The sequence below is a fragment of the Haemorhous mexicanus genome, chromosome 6 (genome assembly GCF_027477595.1).
Source record: "Haemorhous mexicanus isolate bHaeMex1 chromosome 6, bHaeMex1.pri, whole genome shotgun sequence".
In the NCBI taxonomy this organism is placed as follows: Eukaryota; Metazoa; Chordata; class Aves; order Passeriformes; family Fringillidae; genus Haemorhous; species Haemorhous mexicanus.
The window spans coordinates 6,071,909-6,092,574 of record NC_082346.1 but is presented as its reverse complement, the minus strand read 5'-3'; the positions used below and the strand labels follow the sequence as shown (position 1 = coordinate 6,092,574).

At 38.8% G+C, this 20,666-nt stretch overlaps 1 protein-coding gene across 3 annotated transcripts in view; it reads right to left on the bottom strand.

Moving 5' to 3' along the window:
- The window catches only part of KIF18A (kinesin family member 18A), a 31,165-nt gene extending 12,191 nt beyond the window's left edge, over positions 1–18,974 (bottom strand). The window contains exons 1-13 of one of the 3 annotated variants that reach the window (XM_059848377.1): positions 18,793–18,974; positions 17,553–17,937; positions 16,723–16,880; positions 15,727–15,831; positions 14,714–14,824; positions 11,632–11,829; positions 10,191–10,364; positions 9,228–9,302; positions 8,856–8,965; positions 5,471–5,633; positions 4,851–5,015; positions 4,303–4,424; positions 3,887–4,125 (exon numbers count right to left, since the gene is read on the bottom strand). In XM_059848377.1, the coding sequence (XP_059704360.1) occupies positions 3,887–4,125; positions 4,303–4,424; positions 4,851–5,015; positions 5,471–5,633; positions 8,856–8,965; positions 9,228–9,302; positions 10,191–10,364; positions 11,632–11,829; positions 14,714–14,824; positions 15,727–15,831; positions 16,723–16,880; positions 17,553–17,880 (1,948 nt within the window). In that variant the 5' untranslated portion in view covers positions 17,881–17,937; positions 18,793–18,974. Of the gene's footprint in view, positions 1–3,886; positions 4,126–4,302; positions 4,425–4,850; positions 5,016–5,470; positions 5,634–8,855; positions 8,966–9,227; positions 9,303–10,190; positions 10,365–11,631; positions 11,830–14,713; positions 14,893–15,726; positions 15,832–16,722; positions 16,881–17,552; positions 18,086–18,792 lie in introns of those variants that run through there. The other 2 variants (XM_059848378.1, XM_059848381.1) reach the window with 2 other exon arrangements.
- Positions 18,975–20,666: the final 1,692 nt, after the last annotated feature.

The following is a 20,666-nucleotide window of genomic DNA, read 5'->3' as shown; positions in this document are numbered from 1 at the left end:
ATATGAAATAAAAACCTGACTTTTCAGATCAGAATATTTGTGACATGGGGAGGCAATGGATTCCTTTCCCGCCCCCCCCCAATAAATCAATTCCATCCTCTCAGTGGTAATGTACAGTAAGGCTTCTGCAAATGGGATGCTTGAAACAATGCCAAGAACTTCCCCATTCAAAGAAATACTTGCAAATACCAGTCAGAGCTCTCCACCCATCAGGCTGAACTCTGAATACTCTACAGCTCCCCATTAATGAACACTTAAGAATGGGTGCCCAAATAAATTCTTAAATGAACTTGTTTCCACAGCTTGTGCTTTCTTTGAGACACACAGTTAAATTGTTCATGACATTGCATGCTTATAGTTACATTAAGCACACACAAGCTTCATCTAAATTTTTAATATAAATGGCAAAAAAAAAAAAAGAGGATATTGGAAAGCCAGCATTTTCTGTAAAAAGCAACAAATCTAACTTCTAATTAAAGTCAGAATTTTACAAAAGGTGCTTAAAGATTTCAAAGACTAAAGGAAAAAAAGATAGAAGGAGGTAAACTCCTGTAGAGAAGCCCTCCATATGCTTTGGCAAAGCACATCAACTTTAAATAGCTTTCACTAGAAATCAAGAGCTGATTCACAAGAACTGACCACCTTGATAATCTGACCATAAAAACAGACATTGAATGAATGGCCAGAAAACATCTTTATCTTTTCCTCCCACACTGTGACTTTAATACTATTTAATATATGAGAGACCCTTTCCAAGGAAGTAATCCTCATTACAAACCAGGACTTGGGCATTACTGCAAATCAGCTGAAATTCTTTGATATTTTGAAATTCCTGATTGGAAGAAGGACCTTACAACAAGATAGTATCAAAATCAATTAATATAGTAAAGTAAAAATATTTAGAATTATAGTCCAAGAACTGATTTCTGTAGAAGACTTAACAAAACTAGAATAAATCTCCCTACCCTTTCACCTTTGCCATCCTTCTCTTTGCAATTTTCAGATTCTTTTCCCATGTCAATTACTAGTTTGACTTTGTTCTTCAGGACTAGTTCAACAAATGTAGTCAATTCCAAAGAAAAACACAAGACCTTAAAGTCCTGCTTTCATAGTTTTACCTATTCTGCAGAAATTATGTAGCTGCTTTGACCTTTTGGAGAGTCAAAGTGCTTATAATCAGAAAAAAATTAAGGTATTTTAAGTCAAATAACTTATGTGAAAACACCCAATAACAATTAATTTACATTTGAAGATTGGCATGGTTCTTCTCTCAAAGAACTGTAGGCAAAAGTTTGGGTCATTAAAAAAGTTTCTGTGATGATTACTGCCTCATGTTCTGCAACACACAGAATTCAGCAGTGTCTTTATAGACTGGTAGTTTCCTGCATCCCTCCCAATTCCAACACTCAGTAACTAAGGAGGGACCTGTAGTTTGTTCATGATTGAAATTTCTAAACTGGACAAGGAGTGGATACTGCACACATCCCTAGGTACTTCTGAGTACCACAAGAGATACAATAATTCATTTTGTAAGCCTACAATGAAGAGAAATGAACATTTTTCTCATAATGCCTTGTGTTTTATACATTAGTGCTATCTCATCTTTGCAGAGGAATTTTTTCAAAAAATTTTCTTTCAAATGTGTTAACACAGGTTCAAAGCAACACCTGAGATTTGTTACTAGCAGATCTAGTACACTCTCTTCCTCCATCTAAATGCTCCAGACTTATATTTCATAGCAAGGAATCACTGCATTGCCATCAAACAAAAAAACAATTGAAGAGGAGCTATTTAGTTGTGTTTGTGCTGAACAGAAAAAAAACCAACCCTCAAGCATTAGATTACTTTTTTCCTCCCCACTTGTACTGGTAACCTTTGCCTAAAAGTTGCAAAATTTGGAGAACAGTTGTTTCTACCATGCTGTATCCTGCATCTAATGAGAGGGGGACAGGAGTGACAGTAATGCCTCCTATTTCCTCTTCCAAAGACCAAAAAGAGAAAAAAAAAAAAAAAAAAAAGGCAAAAAAATACCATGAAAGATTTTTATGATAATCTTCAAGCAAAGACATCATTTACAACCGAAAAAAGGTCTGTCTTAGCTGAAAACTGAAAATCATTTACCTACTTGAACATAAAGTTCAAGAACTTTAGGATAATAGAATATTTGGAAAACCTACACATTAGGTTTTCAAGGAAACTCCTTAAATAATGTCTAACGGCTTTATAAAAAATGAAATGTTAATGTGTTAATAGTTCACGTGGAATTTAAATAAGAGTAATTTCAGTATTAATTTCAGTAAGAACTCAGGCCTCTTCCATCACAAAACTTCAAGAAAGGTGGAAAAGAAGTATATTAATCAAGAACTCTAACACAGCTTACTAGCATCAGAAGCTAGAATTCGCAAGAATAACCTACATATGACAAGACAGAATAATTACAATCAATATTTCCTTACAAAGGATATTACAGAGCTTATGGATTAGTGTCCCTATCTATTCTGTCAGAATAAAAAGAGTATCTCTACCCAAAAACCCCAGTATCTAAAACCATATGCCCATGATTTACAATAAATACCAGCTTTCAACCTTGCTGAATGAATCCCTGACTGACATGGGCAGAACAGGAAGTGTAAGCACGTAAATCTGCTGAATTTCTTTTCCTCCTCTCTGTAGAAACAAAATCAAACATACATTAAAAAGAAAAACCAAACCCAAACTAAAACCAAACCAATGCCACTCAGGAATAAAACCCCTAAACCAACCAAAACACAAAGCAAACCAAACAACTCCAGCCCACTGCCAACACAGTCTGAACTTCACACTGCAGACAGTGAAACACTGTATCAACTATCTGGTACCATTAACAGCAACACAAACACGTGCCAAACACTCCTTAGAAGAGGGGCAATACATGGTTTTGATAAAATAATTCTCAAGCTACAAAGAAGGAGAAAGAAAGCTCTCAAAAGGAGGAAACTCATTTCACACTTCACCAGGAGTCAATGCTCTTTTTGGGACTACCAGCTTTTGAGAAGATGAAGCATTTTTGAAGCAGTATTTATCTCTTTCCCTAGTTACCTAGGGATGTCTGTCAGTTATGGATTACTGGCAGTAATGAGAAAGCCTCAGAGTGTTGAGTGCTCCCTGCCCACAGCACAAAACACAAGCATGGGCCCCACAGCAGTTGCTCTATCAGGATAAAATTTGGCATGCAATCCATCAGAACAGCACTGTCTGTAAGGATTCTTCGTCCCTTTTTACCCAGACCATGCTCCAGGGCCACTCCCTTCACAGCTAAAGAAGAAAAGCCAGCTACATAGAATTATAGGGAAAAATTGGAGCCATCAGCATATAGCAAAAGTCAGTTCCATAGTAGATACGGTGAATCCTTTGATTCTTGGAACCAGAAACTCCTAAAGTATTGTAGTAAATTACTTCCAAGTGAACCTGTAATTAATAGTAAATCTCATCTCCCCCAAGGCTATTAGAAACTACAGAAAACTATACCTACTTAATGCTTCAAGTCACTTTAACAGGATTATAACCAACTTACACTGATTCCTTTCCCATCAATGTCACATGAAAGATTCAAATGCAATTTTTAATAGCACTCACAGGATCTATGAACATTGATACGTGGGGTACATTATAACAAGAAGAGGATGAATTCATCTGTTGCAGTGTGTCTAGCCATCGAAAAAGTAAATTACTTTCCCATATCCAATTAAGAATGGTGCAAAATTTATAGAAAGTGGGTCTGAGAATCAATTTTACATTTGGCTTCAGTGTCTGCAGAAGTGCACATCTGTGTTTATGGATGGTATCTGACTGTTGCAGGAGATATTTAAAAGTATTTCCAACACAGAAAAGTTAATGATATACTTACTGCATGGGGTGTTAGGTCTGCTCACAAGCTGTGGGAATGAAAAGATAGCTGACATTTCCACTTCATGGTTTTGATTTTGATCCTTTTCTTCAGTCTGGTCAGCCCAAGCTACTGATTTTTGTCTTTGAATCAGCTGCTCAACCTCTGCATATTCAGTCTCACTTAAGTCATTTGTCAACCCAGCTTCTTTCAACATCAGGTGTTGCTTGCGAAGCACTGGAAGTGCAGAATTTAGTACTCTGTGAAAAAGCAAGAGGCAAGACATGTTCCCTGAAGTAAACACAATTTTAACCCAGAAAACAAAAAGTTTGAAATGGAAGCAAGCTTCTTCTCAATTAAAACTAAATTCTCTAAATAGGTATTCTCAAGTTACAAGTCAGAATGTCTTATCCCCCCTTCCATGAAACCATACATACTTTTCTGTTTGCTTGTTATACTGATCTTGAAGGGACACCAGAGCCAACATGTGTTCAATCTGAGCTTTAAGGGTCTGAACTTCTAGGTTTAAATGGCAGTACTGCAGATCTTGACAAAGTTCCTTTAGGAAATTAGGAATAAAAATGAAAATCAAACAGCTGTACATCAAACTGGTAGAAAGAAACTAAAACTTCAACTAAAAATAATATGAGATCAGCCTGTATTGAAAAGTAAAGGAGTGGAGCTATATTATTACTATAATGTTTTACAGTAGAATAGTATTAATTATTTGATTTTTATTTACATGCATAAATATTAATTTGTAGATTCCTTTGACCAATAGTGTGTGTGTGTGCTGCAATCAGCATTAAAAGTCCAACAGGCCCACATGGATGCTTATCTATGCATGCCCAAACATGTTTGCCTCTTTCTGTATACTCTTTCAATATACTTTATTTCAATTATTAAGCTATTCCTAACTCAGAGGTTTTAGCCTTTTTCAAATTCTCCCCCACCCCCAACCATGACAAAGTGAAAGGTGTTTTACTTTTGGGATGCACCCATCTTGACCCAGGAGGCACATTTCATTTTCCACACGGTGCAGCCACTTGGTGTTTTCCTCAAAGAGATTGCTCTGCTCTTCTTTCTTCTTCTGCATGCGTACATAGTGGCTGTTAAGTGCTGAAAGCCTTAGATCCCGCTTGCAAGTGGCCTGAAAAAAAAATCCCACCCCCCAAATCATCAACATTTAAGGTAGGAACTTTCAAATTATGTTCACCGAATTCTCTTTATATAAAAAGATTTTTTAATTACTTTTATATAACACAGCCAAATAATTCGTAATAACTCGAGTATGTCCTACGGAAAGCCTGCTGAAGGATAAAAACTGAATAAAAAGGAAAGCAACAGCAAGTTGGATATTAGCAAGGTAGCGTCCTACACAAGACAGAGGGTACCCTTTTCTATTTAGAAAAGGACAACCATACTCTGCCCTTGACCTCAAAAATTAGATCACTACATCAACAGTCACAGAGGAATGATAATTCATGTGTCCCATTTTAATGAAATATTTATGCATTAATTCATTACACAGTTACTTAAGAAAAATTAATACAATTATACCAAAATGAAGAGATGAAACCCTGCACTACATTACAGAAAACTCACCTTTTCTACTCTTTCTTCAGAGCATATCAGTTGAATTTGTTCATGACATTGATTCTGGTAATATTTCTTTAGTGTATTTTCTTTCAGTTTCTTTTCCACCTTGAGGTATTCTTTTCTGATTTCCTCACGGTTTGAAAAAACATTTTTAAGTATTTCTTTGTACCTAAAACCAAAGGATAATAATTAATTATTTACCAAAGACTTCTTATGACCATCTCTTTGGTAGGGGAATTTTTAAATCCAAATTAATAAAGGAAATTAGTAAAGCCTAATATAGATAGGCACTAAATAAAGTGTCAGTACATCAGTAAGAATTTTATGTATTTGAACTGAAAATGAAATGGGAAATTTTGAAGGAGTCACTAAAAATAAATCCTCTTAAAATTATGAGACAACACTGGGATTTAAAAGGCTTATGTGAAGAAGCTTCAGATGCCTTTCTCTAACTCCAGAATATACTAAATACCTATGTTCTCTACTTCTTACATCTATTTATTAAACAGATCAGACTACTCTTGCCATAGACACACAAGGTGCTCAAAACCGTGCTAGCTATCCTCCAAAAAAAAAGGAGAACTACAAAGGTCTGTGGATGCTCACTTTCCCTGAAGGAGCTGGACAATTTCCATCACTCATGGAAGACAAAAATCAGAACATTCACCATGTTTTAACACAGGGGGGAAAACCAAACTGTGGTAGATGGTACTTGAAGAGTTATTGAGTGACCAGTTATCTGGGTACCCCTAGCCTGCAACACAAGTCACAGTAACAAGAACAAGACCTGGAAGCATTGCCATACTGCAATATAACTTTCACTGGTGGCACTTCTTCGCTTCACCGCTTCACTCCTGGGTACTGAAATGTATAGTACAGAATGGCCAAAAAGATACTGTCCATCTCAATAATAACCAACCACATATACAAACTATTTCATTACATGCTGTGTTGCTAGAACTTTGGACAAAATAAAAGTTTAACACGCAAGTGTTCTAAAGACATGCAACATTTGAGGTTATACAGTCTTTGGTATTAAAAAAACCTCATAAAATTAAAAACTGTAAAAAAGCTAAAAAAGCCCATGTTCAACTCCAGAACAAGCTGAAGAGACATTCTTGTCATGTAATTGACTTCTTGTCAGTGTTTCAGAAGTAGCAATTCTATCTCACAGTCTAAAGTTTGAATGACTGAGTCCTTTATTCTATTCTGAGTGTTTTATCACTTGTCTTTTAAAAAGAAACAGAAGAAAATAATTCTTCACCACAGATTTAGCAATACAAGAGCTTTTCACTAAGTATCTAGAGGATGCTATGGTATCTCGGTAAAAAAAAAAAAAATGTACTAAAACACTCCTAGAATTTATAAGAGTTATTTCTTTAAGGAACAATAACAGGTTAATGGTTGGAGTCTATGATCTATGATCTCCTTTCTAACCTAAAATATTCTATAATAATGAAACAGTCAGCTGCACAGTATCAGAGCTCTTACCCTACACTTTTTCTATCTATACAACTATACTACTGATTGCACTGCTTGGAGAATCTTCGTCCTCCACAGCATCCACAGAAACATGCTTCCTCCCAGCTGCTTGGGAAACACAGCAATAAGGAATCAAAGTGAATCCTCCCAGTTTCCATCACAGTAAAAAGCGGGGCATAATTCAGGTAAGGGTGGAGATTCTGATTCTTTGTGCCCTCCTTATGAGGAACCACTGCTGGAAAACCAACTTTTTGTGTACTTATATTCACCAGCATTCCAAATATAGCACCAAGTACAGAAGCTCTTGTGGATTCAGCCTTTCAATTAGCACATTTCTGTTCTCATGGAGTTACCTTTACCCTCTGGTTGGCACTGTCAAAATGACAAAGTTACCCTGTAGGCACACCCAGGGAATGAATCCCCTACACCACCTGGTGTCCAAGAGCTCAAGGACCTAGTGTCCAAGGCTGTAGTTCTGGAGCCAGTGCTCACTGTCTACCTAATAGGCTCAAGACTTGAAGGGTTGGCACACAACCCATCTCCAAGTGTTAGCAGAAGGATGAATTACTTTAGGTTTGAAGAAGCTTCTTCAGTGATGCAAAATCCATGGGTGGTTGGACCTAAATACAAGACCATGAACAAGGCTCTCTTCCCTGTCCCCAGTAAAAGGGAGAAGGCAGCACAACACCTTCAAAATCTGTAAATGAATGGGAGAAATCAATTCATTATCCACACCACCTCAGTATGATGAACCTGGCAGGATACTCATGAGAAGGAAGAGAATGAGACACGTACATAATTTCTGACATCCAGAGGGACTAGGACAGGTTTACATGTGGCCCTTTGGATTTTCCATAACAAACATTCTCTGACCAGCAAACCTTGGCATAGAATACATCCAGCCTTTTGAAAAGATATTTTAGAGACCTTGCCCTTGACTGACTCTTCCTACACACAAAGAATGAAATAAAGGGCAAATCACAGGAAACTAAATCAATCTTAAAGACATACAGTGCAAAAATATGCAGGAAAACTGTCAGAACTATCAACATAACTTAGAAGCCCACACTTTTGAAAATTTAATTTAAATAACCTGAATGAAAGGGTTTATTGAAATGTCTGGAATGCCACTAAAACAAAACACAGTTAGAGAATATCTTGCTTTGAATGATTTCTTACTATACCTCAGAAAGTTTTCCAGGTTAAAAACCAGCACATTCAAAGGGCCAAATAAAAAAAAAAAAAAGTTAGCTGAATCAACTTAGGTGAGTAATTGTCAGAAAGATGAGATGAGACATCCAGAGACACATCCAGAAAGTCTTTCTCTCCAAAACCTACCCTCTTCATGGAATACAATGACTTCTGCAACAAATTGGTACTTCACATTTTAGTTTGTTACAGTTTGTGTTCTCTCATGAGACTGTCATAAGAGAAAAGATAGGAACACTACCAAGAAGAAAAAGAGGCCAAGAAATATTAAAGCAATAGAAAATAAGGAATCTACAAACATTAAGTGAACCCTTGGTAGAAAACCTTCCAGGTTTTGTCTCTCTCAAGCCTTGCAGGAAAGATCCCACTTGAGCTACTGCCTGCCAAGAGTGGCAGAGCTGCTGTCATTTATGCAAATGACATTCTGCCTACCCACAAACACAACCTGTTCAGGAGCTTTGCTGGAAGCCAGCACTCAGATGCTCCTTCCTGTCACATGTCATTTCCTACGTCCTCCCCTTTCATTTTAAAGCCTCCAAGTTGCTCTGAACAGAAACAACACGTTAGGCAAAGCCATACCTAGATCTAAGTAAAGCAATGTTAAAATGAGAAAACCAATACTGAAAAGAGTAGGTTTGTTTTACAAATGCTTTTACAATTTAGACAAACTCCAGCTTGGAAGCAAATGCGATTCATTTACCTTTCTATTTCTACTCGCTGGTTGGTTGAAAGTTCTGCAGTATTATGATTTTCAGGAATGCTTGCTTGCTTTTCTTCATATTCTCTCAGTTTCTCCTTCAACATTAGGATCTAAACCAAAAGAAGCACCCTTTAATTGAAATATGGTTTTTGGTTTACTTCCCAAAATTATCATTCTGTACTGATACTGAACAGCACAGAATGATAATACTGAAAATTTTGTCTTCCGAGAGGAATATCCTGCTGCCATTTGTAAAATTTTCTTACTTCAAAATACATTCGACCCTTATAGATTTAATCCCATTAACTATTTTTTTATATTCAAAGTTAACAGTTAACCTTTCAACCTCTTAACAACAGATTTTTTACGTACCTCTTTCTTTTGTTCATCGCAAATTTTAGCGTACTGGCTTATGTGACTGTCCAAACTAACAACATTGCTCTTCAACTGTAAAGAAACAAGTTAGAATTTAAAGGCAGCTCCTTCATGTTTTCATGCATAATAAGCACACTGTGTACCTGTAGCACATAGTTACTCATACACTATGTTAGGAGGAAAGATGAATAAAATTCTGACTTGCACAATGAGAACATGACTGTCAGCTTTTGCTGTCATCTGTCGCACACCAGTGGCGAGGACATTTCCCTCAACAAACCAAGAATAATTACATTTACATATGCAAGCACATTTTGCATTTATTCAGATTAGTTTTGCTATTTAAATGTCTATCTTGTGCATTTTATTATAAAAGCTACCTTTAAGTATACAACAAATGGAAACTACAGTGGACCCTGTATTACATAAAGAGAATTAGGAGCTGCAATAAAAAAGATAACGAAAAATAAAATTAAACAAGAGAGAACAGAAAAGGACATTCCAGCTTTTCAGTTATTAAGATAATCTCACTGAGCTTCTTGACTCCAACTGAATTCTACCTGTACAAACCTGGACTGGCTCTTGGACAACTGGTCAGAATTTCTTTAATGTACATTACAGTTCTCTGAGAAAGTAAGAGCAAAATAGTAAAAAAAGGATGTGAATTCTACCGGCTGAGGATTATTTCTAAATCTCATGCTCACAAAACAAACTGTTTCAAACTGGCAGCATCATATCCTTAACAAAGCTATGCTGCTTTTAAGCCAGATCTAGGATCTACTTTGTATCTACTACACCTACCAGCTGGATAAGGAAGAGTTCACCATAAAGAAAGAAGATGTAAGGGAACAAACTTGAGTCAGAAGCGAAGGAAAATAAAATATTCCAAAAGAAATAATTTTTCTTTTAATACTAGATTATTGTACTTAGACAAGAGATCAGTAAAAGCAATATACTCACAGTAGACTTGATATCCTTTGCTCGGTTTGCATACTTCAGGGTGTTATAGGTATCATCATAAAACAAAGAGGATGGGCTAATAGCAGCTATCATGATTGTTCTGCAATTTCCTCCAAGAGAATCCTTCAATAAACGAGTAAGCTTGCTGTTTCGATAAGGAATGTGCTTCTTGCTCTAAGAAGAGTGAGAGATATTGGTATGGTTTATTTAACTGTACTTTAAATAAAAGTCTGCTTAGAATTTTAATGGTAACACAAACCATGACAAACAACCATGAAAATTTTCTTGGACACAAGTAATTTTTCTTTGAAGTATCTGTACATCTTAAACAGTTTAAGTCTCTTGGAACTGTTCCACACCTTTGCAACACATGTATTAGCTAGGTTATTTCCTGATGTCTGGATATGTAACTCCTATTTCTGTGATGGGGCAGCTAACAGGAAAAGTAAACTACATTAAATTACATTCAGTTTACAAAATCATCCCGATTGGGAAGGACCTCTAAAATCCCTCTAGTTCAATTCCTCTGCTCAAAGCAGGGTCAGCTAGAGTAAGATGGCAAGGTCTACACCCAGTTTTTGATTACCTCCAAGGATGGAGATTTCACACCTTTTTAGGCAACACATACTCTGCTTTGTGAAGCTACAGAATTTTCATCTCATTATACCAAGTTTGGTCACTAGGAACCCACCCCCATATCAAGTAAATCAACGTGATTCTTCCATATGTCTGTAGCACAGATGTTAAACTCCACCTTCCCCTCCAACAAGATGGTGAGGAGAACATGTAGCATCAGGAAGGAAAATTAAATCTGATTTTCTCCCAGCATATTTGAAGGAGGAATTTGCTAGTTGAGTTGAGCAGAAGGACAAAAAGAGTGTTATGGTACACAACAGACTTCACTTCAGGAAGTTTGATAAAACCTCCTGAAGTTTTGATAATTCTCCTACACAATCGTACCTATTCCTTGCCTTGAGCTGGTGAGCCAGATCAGGAGACTGACTCATTGCTTTGAGCAAGGATGTGTGTGTGTATGGATGTATGTGAGATCCCAAAAGAACAACTTGGAAGAGATATTGTTTTATCCTACAAATGCTGCTTCCCCCTAAGATTAAAGGTTAAATGTAAGGTTATTCATGTACTCATGCAAGCTTCTCTATATATGTTTGATTTTGAAGAAGCTAGATAAGAAAAGCAGGTACCATTCATCTTTGATACTATCCTTAGGCAGCTGAACATAATTTTTGAGAATTTTCTCTCATTGGGACTGTCTTTCATCTATCATGGAAATGACGGTGGAAACACTTAAAACACTCTTATATGAGAATGATGATGTGAATAGCATCAACAATGTAAACCACATTATTCAATCAGATGAGCACTTTTTAAAATGTTTTCTGAACACCAGGAGGCAAAGACTGCATGGGAAAGCAGCACATACCTTAGGATCTGACAGTGCATTAATGACATTTCCAAGAGCAAGCAGGGACCTGTTAATATTTGTTCCTTCCACAAAGCGAGCCCCCTTGGCACTGGTTGCTTTGGCACGTTCAGACCCTGCCAGGTCAATCAGAGACATTTTGGCAATACGAATATTTTGATTAATGCTAGCTGTCTTATCTTGCTGCCGTAGGTAAATCTACAATTAAAAAAAAAAAAGAATTAATTTCATAGTGTAACAACTATTTTAAGACATTTGTTTTGGATGTCCTGTCACTCGGCCTTCACTTAACTGAATCACAAGGTACCTCCTTCTCTTGCTTCTGATTCTCTCTCCCATCCTGCTGCAGAGTATTACGTGACCAACTGGCCCAGGCTCACAAATCAGCAAAAATAAGTGAGGGTTTTTTTTTTTTCAGAGGAAAAAATTTCACAGTTCTTGATTCTTCTGCACCAAAAATGCATATTACGCTCCTGAACTTGAAATTGAAAGAGGTGTTCCTTTTTCAAATGCACATGTAGGAGTACACCATAAAAATGCATAGGGATAAACCAGGAAAAGGCTGACCGTTCATTGACTTAGATTCAATTGTATCTTCCATTAAGAGGAACAATACTCATTTACTGTTGCAAAAATACACTCCAGGATCTTTTCAAACGTGATGCCTCCTGAAGCCACTTGCTCCCCTTCATCCCATTTTTCCCAAAATTTTCACAGTACCAAGATGTACAAAGAACTAAATGCTTCTGCTGGTGAAGGTATTCTTTCTTTCTTCAGGTTTATAAGGAGGCAGGCAAAGCATGAATATGAACAGTCAGTAAGAAGCAGCCAAGTTATCTTTAGATGGCTTTATACTTTATACAGTATATATCTCCCCTTCTCTTGTGTTGAGTGCCCCGCCATTTAATATGCCTAATGGTTAGTGACACATTCATGAATGCCCTTCTGGACAGTGAATTAGCAAAGAGCTGCCATGAACACAAGGTGACTGACTAGTAAAGACTCACCACTTCTGTAGCGTTAAGCTTTGTGCATGAGAAATGAAGCCTTCACAGTAAGGCTTCATCACAAGTTTCTAACAGAAAACAGATTGACAAGTATTGTGAAAGAATAAAATAAAATTCCTATGACTTGCCATGAAATGTAAATCTATTTCAAACAGATATGTATCTATATCAAACAGTACAACTAAGTTCAGCTGTACTGATTACAGTATAATAGACAAAAAAAAAGAACCTCAGGCTGGGAACACGCTACCAGAACAACACAGTAACTATCATTTAATGAAGGAGGGAAAGGTAGAATGACAGCCAAACTGTGTTGTATGACTCAAGCTTTTGTAAAAATTCAAAAGATACAGGAAATGCCCGAAAGCAGAACACTCTCAATACAACAGTGTAGAGCAATTCAGATTTTCCTCTAAGATGCAGTAATTGCCTGACCCAGATAGATATTTCAAACCTAAGACATATGGTACAGTAAAGCAAAACTTGCATCTCTAAAATCAGCTCTGAATGTCCTGGGCCAAGACTTACCAATTTCCAAGTCAGTTTCAGAAAATATCCTGATCCCATTAAGTTAACAAGAAAAGCCAAAAATAACCTGTATCTACAAAAAAGCAACTTTTAAAATAATAGAAACTTTAAAAATAAAGAGCAATCATGACAGCACTGGGGATTTCTCACCGCTTACATCTCCAGAAACAAAGACAAAATTCCTTTACGCAGAATGTCACAGATTTGTGGAAATATAGGAGGAACTGAAGTGATTTTTTTAATTGCTTGCCACGTGTAGAAATGTACTGAGAAAAAGGCTGCCAGATAAAATGCAGAGCTTTTTCCCAAGAGGTGAGGGAGATAAGAGATCCCAGCAGCAAGTAAATAAACAGAAAACAGCACTTCCCTCTGGTCTATGTGCAGCACTGCACCTGGAGCCTTCCTGAAGGCAGCACACACCCATGACAATGCAGCTCTCAAGCCAAACCACTTCAAGAGAACTCTTTGTGCAATCCTGTACAATGCACAACAAGGGCAGACCTCAGGGGAAATTCAAAACAGGAAGGGCAATTGCCAATATAAGTTAAAAGTATATAGGAAAACAGAAGCTTTTAGAGTGGCAATGGCTTTTGCTCTGTTCCATACTTGGAAGATGTTTTTTACAACTTTGTTATAGTTATTTAGCATTGTTTAAGTCTGTAGATACTGTAAAAACTTCCCAACAGTTAAGTGCCCTAATGCAAGGACCAGAATCAAATGTATTTTAATATTTTTCAACCCAGAGTGGAACAAATAAATCATTCAAGATATTGCTTTGCAGTATGTAACAGCAAACAGAAAAAAAAAAAAAAAAAAAAAGGGGACATTGTTGATAACAGGACTAATTTTTAAATATCACAGGTTGTATTTAAAAAGAGAAGTCAGAAGAATAAGGCAGTGTAGCCAACCCCAAAAATCTTTGGAGAAGCCTTAATTTTGAGCATATTTGTACACCTCATTTAAACTAATTTCTAAGAATCATCATTTCAGTTTTTTAAAACTTGATCCACAGCAGGATATCAGGAAATCACTTGATTGTAGAAATTAACATTAACCAAGTAAGTACTACTTGGGATTCTTAGTTTATAGTCAGAATGCATAACTGCATTCTGTAAATTATTTTTCCCAAAGAAATGCTAAGCAACATCATGAGACCAGAAAGCATTAAAAAACCCCCCCACCAATAACTTTCAGTTTATAAAATGAATATGTGAAAGTCTATTAAAGCTTTAAATTACCATTTTACATAAGTTACTTCTTTCAAGGAATATAAGTTAAGAAGGTATAAGTACATATTTTATATATATAAGCTCAAACAATTGGAATTTGAGAACTTTTCACTGAATTCCTTTTTTCCAACATAAACACTAACAACCATTATATCGTTCCAAGGAATAAGGAGTAACAAGGAGAGTAAACTGCAAACCTTCAAGCCTCTCTTCCCCAAACTGAGGTTCAACACAGTTTAAGAGCTTCCATTGTATCCATCTTTAAAAAAAGCCTGCAACTGGCAGTAACGGCCACTGCTTCTGGCTGCATCACCTTACCTGAAAGACAGCATGGGACCGGGAAGAGGAGGCATTCACATCTGTGGGATGCTGGGTCCTATTTTTGTTCCCGTAATCCAGCATCTGAAGGATTTCCTCTGCTGATTTCGGCTTTAAGAGTAGAGCACATGACAAATATAGGGTTCTTTTTTTTACCATCAACTATAGGAACACAATGACTGTAAAATACATTGAATATTCACCTTCAAAAAAAGGCATTTCAAATAAATATTCTCAACTGAAAAGCAGTAAGGTATGAGAAGTAAGCACTTAATTGCAGCAACTTAAATAAGCAAATAGTTTTAGCTTAGAATTTAAACAAATATGAAAGATTCTCCATAGTTAGAATCAGCCTCTTTTAAGAATGTCTGGACTTAAATTAGTATATCACTATTCAATGCATTAGTACAAGAAAAGTTTTTTCCTCACAAGACTCAAGGTTTGGGAAGAAGGATGTTCACAGAGCTTAGAATATAAACTTAGAGTATTGTTTCCTGTCACGGCATGTAACATACACAAGAAAGCTGCAAGAAAATAAGTCCACAGGAATTGATATTCAGATTGGAAAACTAAGTTCTACCACTGACCTTACCAAAGAATTGCTGCACTGGCCTGGAAAAGTAATTTAACATGGAACTCTTTAAATATGGTTATTTACAAACAAAAACAAGCTTTAGACTTGACAGCTATGTAGAGCACTCCAAGGTGGTAATGAAGGCAATGCCAAGATATTTTAGTCCAAAAGAAATCTTCCAAAATCTGCTGGATGAGCATCAAGCCAATTGTACCCTTTTGATAACAAGGACTGAATGGTTCTATGCTTGCATTCAATTACACTAGCAGGTTTTTCCACAATGTGCTTTTAGCTAATTAATTAATTTTCAAGTTACTGGTGCTTATGGCCAGGAAAAAACCCACTAGGAAATTACCAAATTCCATACAACTTTCAGAACAATGGGAATGCCTCTCAAATATCTCAAGCACATTTTAAGTTTCTAGAGATATTTACATACCTGATGCAATGTCAGACCTTGAACTATCACCCCTTGCTGGCCATCCTCACGAACAGCCAGAGGTCCAGAGTTGACCAGGAGATCACGAATCTGTTCATTGTAAACCTTTGAAAGGGAATTTACAACATCTTATTAAAATATCCTCCCGTAGCTGACAGAATTAAATAAACAGAAATCAGCAGTTTTTTTTAATACTCCTTTAAGACAAAGTAGTGAATTCATGCTATAAATTTTTTCCACTTTTCCTATACCGAGCTTAAAATATTCAATTCACATGATTTCTTTTTAGATTTTAGGAGTAATTCTTTTTAGTTAATAATCTTTACTGAAAAAAAAAAGGTTTTTTTGCAAAAACCAGTTTTGCAACAAGCATCAACGCAAAGCATTTATTTTTCTCCACTGTACATCACGATCCATTCTTCAGCGACATTGCTTAGTTCAAAGCTACTTCTGTTAATATTTTTAATTCTTTAATTTCTTGGTCTGTGAAAGCATATGGCAATGCAAACTTTACCCATCTCCTTCTACCCCTCCCAAATACCAATTAGAGTCCACGAAGGCTTTGTGGGAGCTAAAAAGATAACCATTTTACTAGCACTATTCAGCAGAGGTGCCAAAACATTGCCTTGTAAAAACAGAACATCATTTTGTTGTGCTTTTCCAGTGTTATAGGATGTTACTGTGAAGTCCTAATATGCTCTGAAAAGATATTTTCTTGTACACATCAGCAGATGCTCAGAGTCATGTAATTGGTCAGCAAGACACAAATCATGAAGGATCAGTCAATATATTAGAAGTGGTGGTTGTTTTTGGGCAACCTTCTGTAAATCAGTGACAGGTGCCCAGGAACACCAAGTTTGCAGAGCACAACACAGCTCCACTCCTCTAAGGACACATTTTGTCAAGCCCCAGAAGAGAACAGAGGAAAGCAAAACCAGCTTGTCTATTTATAAAATATGACTTATTAAAAGCAACATACCAAATGCAGGAACTCACCTCTAAATAAGAGACAGCAACATCACATCTTTTATCATTTTTGATTTGATCCATGCGTTTATAAAGTGTCATCATGGTTAAATACATGACCCCAGGGTCTTCAGGAGAACCTAACATTGTATGAGTCTTTCCAGCTCCTGTTGCACCATATGCAAGTACTGGATTTTCCCCAAAAAAACAACAAAGCAAAACCATGTAATTTATTTGTTAGCTAATTAGGAAAACCAAAGTCAAACGAACATTCATAGACCTCTGTCATTCTGCACAATTGTTTCATAAATCGATAAAGCTTCTTACTTAGGCTTTACCTTTCAGATCTTTAATTAGAGAGAGATGTTTCCAAACAACAATTTTGAATTTTTAGTTCAAAATTCATTCACTGATACATCTCATGAGAATATTATTTACTTACTCTCACAACCCTAAGCCATCAACTTACTGCTGATAAGCATTTAATTTCCTCACCACATTCCAGCAGCCAATTAAAAAACCCCAAGATCTTAAAGAGTTCATAAAGCAGGTTATGTCACACTCAGTGACACAACTGCTCCTTCTTGAATAACTCTAGATGACTCCCATTAGCACATATACTTCAGATAAAATTCCCAAGTCTATTATAACCTTAACACCAACTTATTTTTAAAACAGAGTAGAGCTATCCTAACTTCCACATGCTAAAAAGTCAGCCTTTCATACCTATGAATTAAACCACAGTGTTTTATTTCCATCTCAGGCTTTTTTAATAGCTCTGCAGCCACTGGACACGACAGTAGAAACTTTGAGAAACTCCCTTAAGTTTTTTAATTAAAGAAGATAAATAACAAAGTTACCTGTACAGTTATACCCATTTAGGAAGCCATCAATTAGATTTTTGGTGGTATGCTCAAAAACTTCCAACTGGGATGAGCTGTCATCAAAAATGGCATCAAACATGAACTTAAGATCTTTCCTTTGTTTTTTGTTAATATCCCTGTGGGTCACTCTCCTCCTATTGAAGAAGCTGACTTCCTCCTCCTTTGGATCAAAGACCAGCACGTGCTGGTCGATGACACGGACCACCCTGCTGAAGCTGCCCTGCTTTTCCTTCTGGCTCTCTGGGCGCACACGGACCACCACTCTGACATGGCTGCAGACATCTTCTTCCTTGGCAGGAGTCATCCCTTCTGCTCCCCAGCTCCACTCCCAGCACTCTCAGATCCAGCAGCTGAATCCTTTCTGCAGTAGACAAGAGAAGTTTCATTTGCAACAGGAGCATTTCACTCTTCCAAGCAGTTCACACGTTTGCTCAGGCCCCTGTGCTGGGCCCACCTGTGGCTCATCAAGGGCTGCCCCAAGGAGACTTTGGCAAACTCTGCAATGGCCTCGAAAGGTGCCTTAACTCAGCACAGCCTCCAGAAATCCAACCAGGACTGCCCCAGGGAATTCTCGAGTTTATTTCAGAATGTAAACTACTAAATGGCCTACAGCCTTGCCTTTATAACAGAGCAAGCTTTCAGACGAGACACCGCATTTCTGTGGACTAAAGCAAGCAGTCTTTTTGTTCTTCAGCACAAAGAGGAGCCGCCCGTGTTGCCCTCCCTGGACTGATCCAGGCACGTCGCACGTACATTTAAAGAGAGTTAAAGCGGGATTTACGTTAACGTGCCCCGCAGGGGATGCGGTAACCGATCCCAAAGCGGAATTCCCTTTAAACAGCCCATTTCTGCTGTTAGCAGCGCTGGTGGCTCACCCCTGGCAGCGGGCACGGTCAAAGCTCTCAGCGCCGCCGCGGCCGCTCCAGGGCCGGCTCGCCTCAGACGAGCCCCTCCCAGACCCCTCCTCAACCAACGGAGGCGGCTCTTCCTCGGGGCACGCCGCCAGGCTCGGCCCTACGGCCGGAGAATGCCCCCAGGCCGGCCGCAGAGAGCCGCTCACCCTGCCCGGCACCCGCTCACCCTGCGGGCCGGGCCTTTCCCTGCCCGGGCTCACCCCTGAAATTCACCCTGCGGGCCTGGCCAGTGCCCTATCACCCCCGGGCTGTGCCCTCGGCCGTTCCTGGTCTCTCTCTCACCCCCCAGGCCCAGCCCTCACCGTCTCTGTCTCTCGGTCTGACTATCAGTCTCCCTCTCGCACCAACCGCCATCCACCGGCCGCGCAATTCAAACACGGGTACGCCGCGCTCCTCGCCTCCTCATTGGCTGTGCGCCGTGACGTCAGCAGAGCGCCGGCGTTGGACTATGCGCGCGGGGAGGCCGGGAGGGAAGCGGCGTAGGGAGGCAATGAGGCGGCCGTGAGGGAAGGGAGGTACTCCCAGGGCTGACGAGGAGCCGGCGGCCTGCGGCTCCGCGGGTCTGACTCCAGCCCCCGGGCTCTCCTCCCGCGCGGGGCCTGGCGCGGAGCGGGCCGCGGACACTGCTCCGGCTGCCTCCGATCCAAAGCGTTTTTGGCTGGGATTTCTGTCCTCGCCGCCTCTGGTTTTGCTCCAGCGCCCTCCCGGTCCCGAGGCGGCGGCCTGAAGGTGCCGTTGCCCCTTCAGGCGTGCGCTGTGTAAAATGAAATAAAACACAAACTCTATGCTCACTGTGAGGAGGAGATGTTCGGTGTGCAGGAGGAGGTGGCTCCCTGTGAGCCGTCCCTCGCGTTCCCCCAGGGTAGGGATGGGATGGGCAGGGATGGGCTGGGATGGGCTGGGGGCACTGCCGGGGCTCAACCGCTCCTTGCCTTCAGCAGAGGGGCCGGGACAGAAGGGTGTGAAAAACGCCAATCACTTGTTTTTAAAATTTTAAAAGTTTATTACCCTTAATGCTATTTTTATAACCATTTTATTACTATTAAAGTTTTTGGACAATTTGGATTAGGACAATATGAGACAATAAAAACAAAGAGTTACAGACACTCCAGGTACCTTTTTCTGGGCAAAATAAGCCTGAAAAAGGACACACGTTAACAGAGGAGTAACCCTTTAAAAGCAATAACCTGTTGCATATTCATACAGTAGAACCAATCTATACTTTAACTTTTATCTCTAGCCATCATAACTACTCTAATTACCACATTCATGTTGCTGTTCTCCAATCACTAAAAGTTAGTACATTACAGTTTAAGCTAGAAGTTGTTTTTCAGTTTTCTTGCAGTGGAAAATTCGGAGACCTTTTTTCTACTTGCCACATTTGCTGACTTGTTTGCCTGTGCTATCTTCCTGCTTGGTAAAAACATCTTCTTTGGGGTGGGTTTATCCTTAGCTCTAAGTCATAAAACCCCCTTCCAACTAACATACACTTTGCTTCCTTGGTTATCCAGTAAGACTGGCTCAGCAATTCTTTTCTTCTCGATCAAAACTTGCTTCCATCTCTATTCCTTCTTCAGATTCTACATTTAAAAATATTTCTGCTAAGCATACATATCTGTGAAACTTTCTTGTCAAACTTTCATCCTTCCCACATGCCCCCTTTCTGTCTGGAGCACGGTGTCCTTTGCTCTGGGGTCTCCCTTCTGTCCTTGGGTCGCTGCCCCAGCTGTGTCTCCTCCCTGCTGTGCCCAGCAGAAATCCAAAGCAGCTCCAGCTCAGCCCCTGGGGAGAAAATGAACAGCCCAGACAGAGCCAGCAGGGCACACCATGGTAATACACGTGTTTTCTGTAGGCACACTGGGGTTTGCTGCAAAACACACATCTGTGTGTCTGCTCTAAGTTAGTGATGTGCACTTTCAGATTTAAGGTGGGGGGATTACTGCGAAGCCCTGTAGTAGTCCTGTCTTTGAAGCAAAGACTACAAATTAGACTTCACCAATCTACCTCACTTCTCAATGAAAAGTCTGTTGCACTAAGTCCACACACAAAGAAAATGCCTGGAATGCATAATTACTCAAAATACAATATAGAAGGGGAAAAAAAAAGGATGTTTTTCTTTCTAAGTCTCAGAAAAACACTAGATGAGATATTCCTTGTTGTGTAAAAAGGCTTGGAG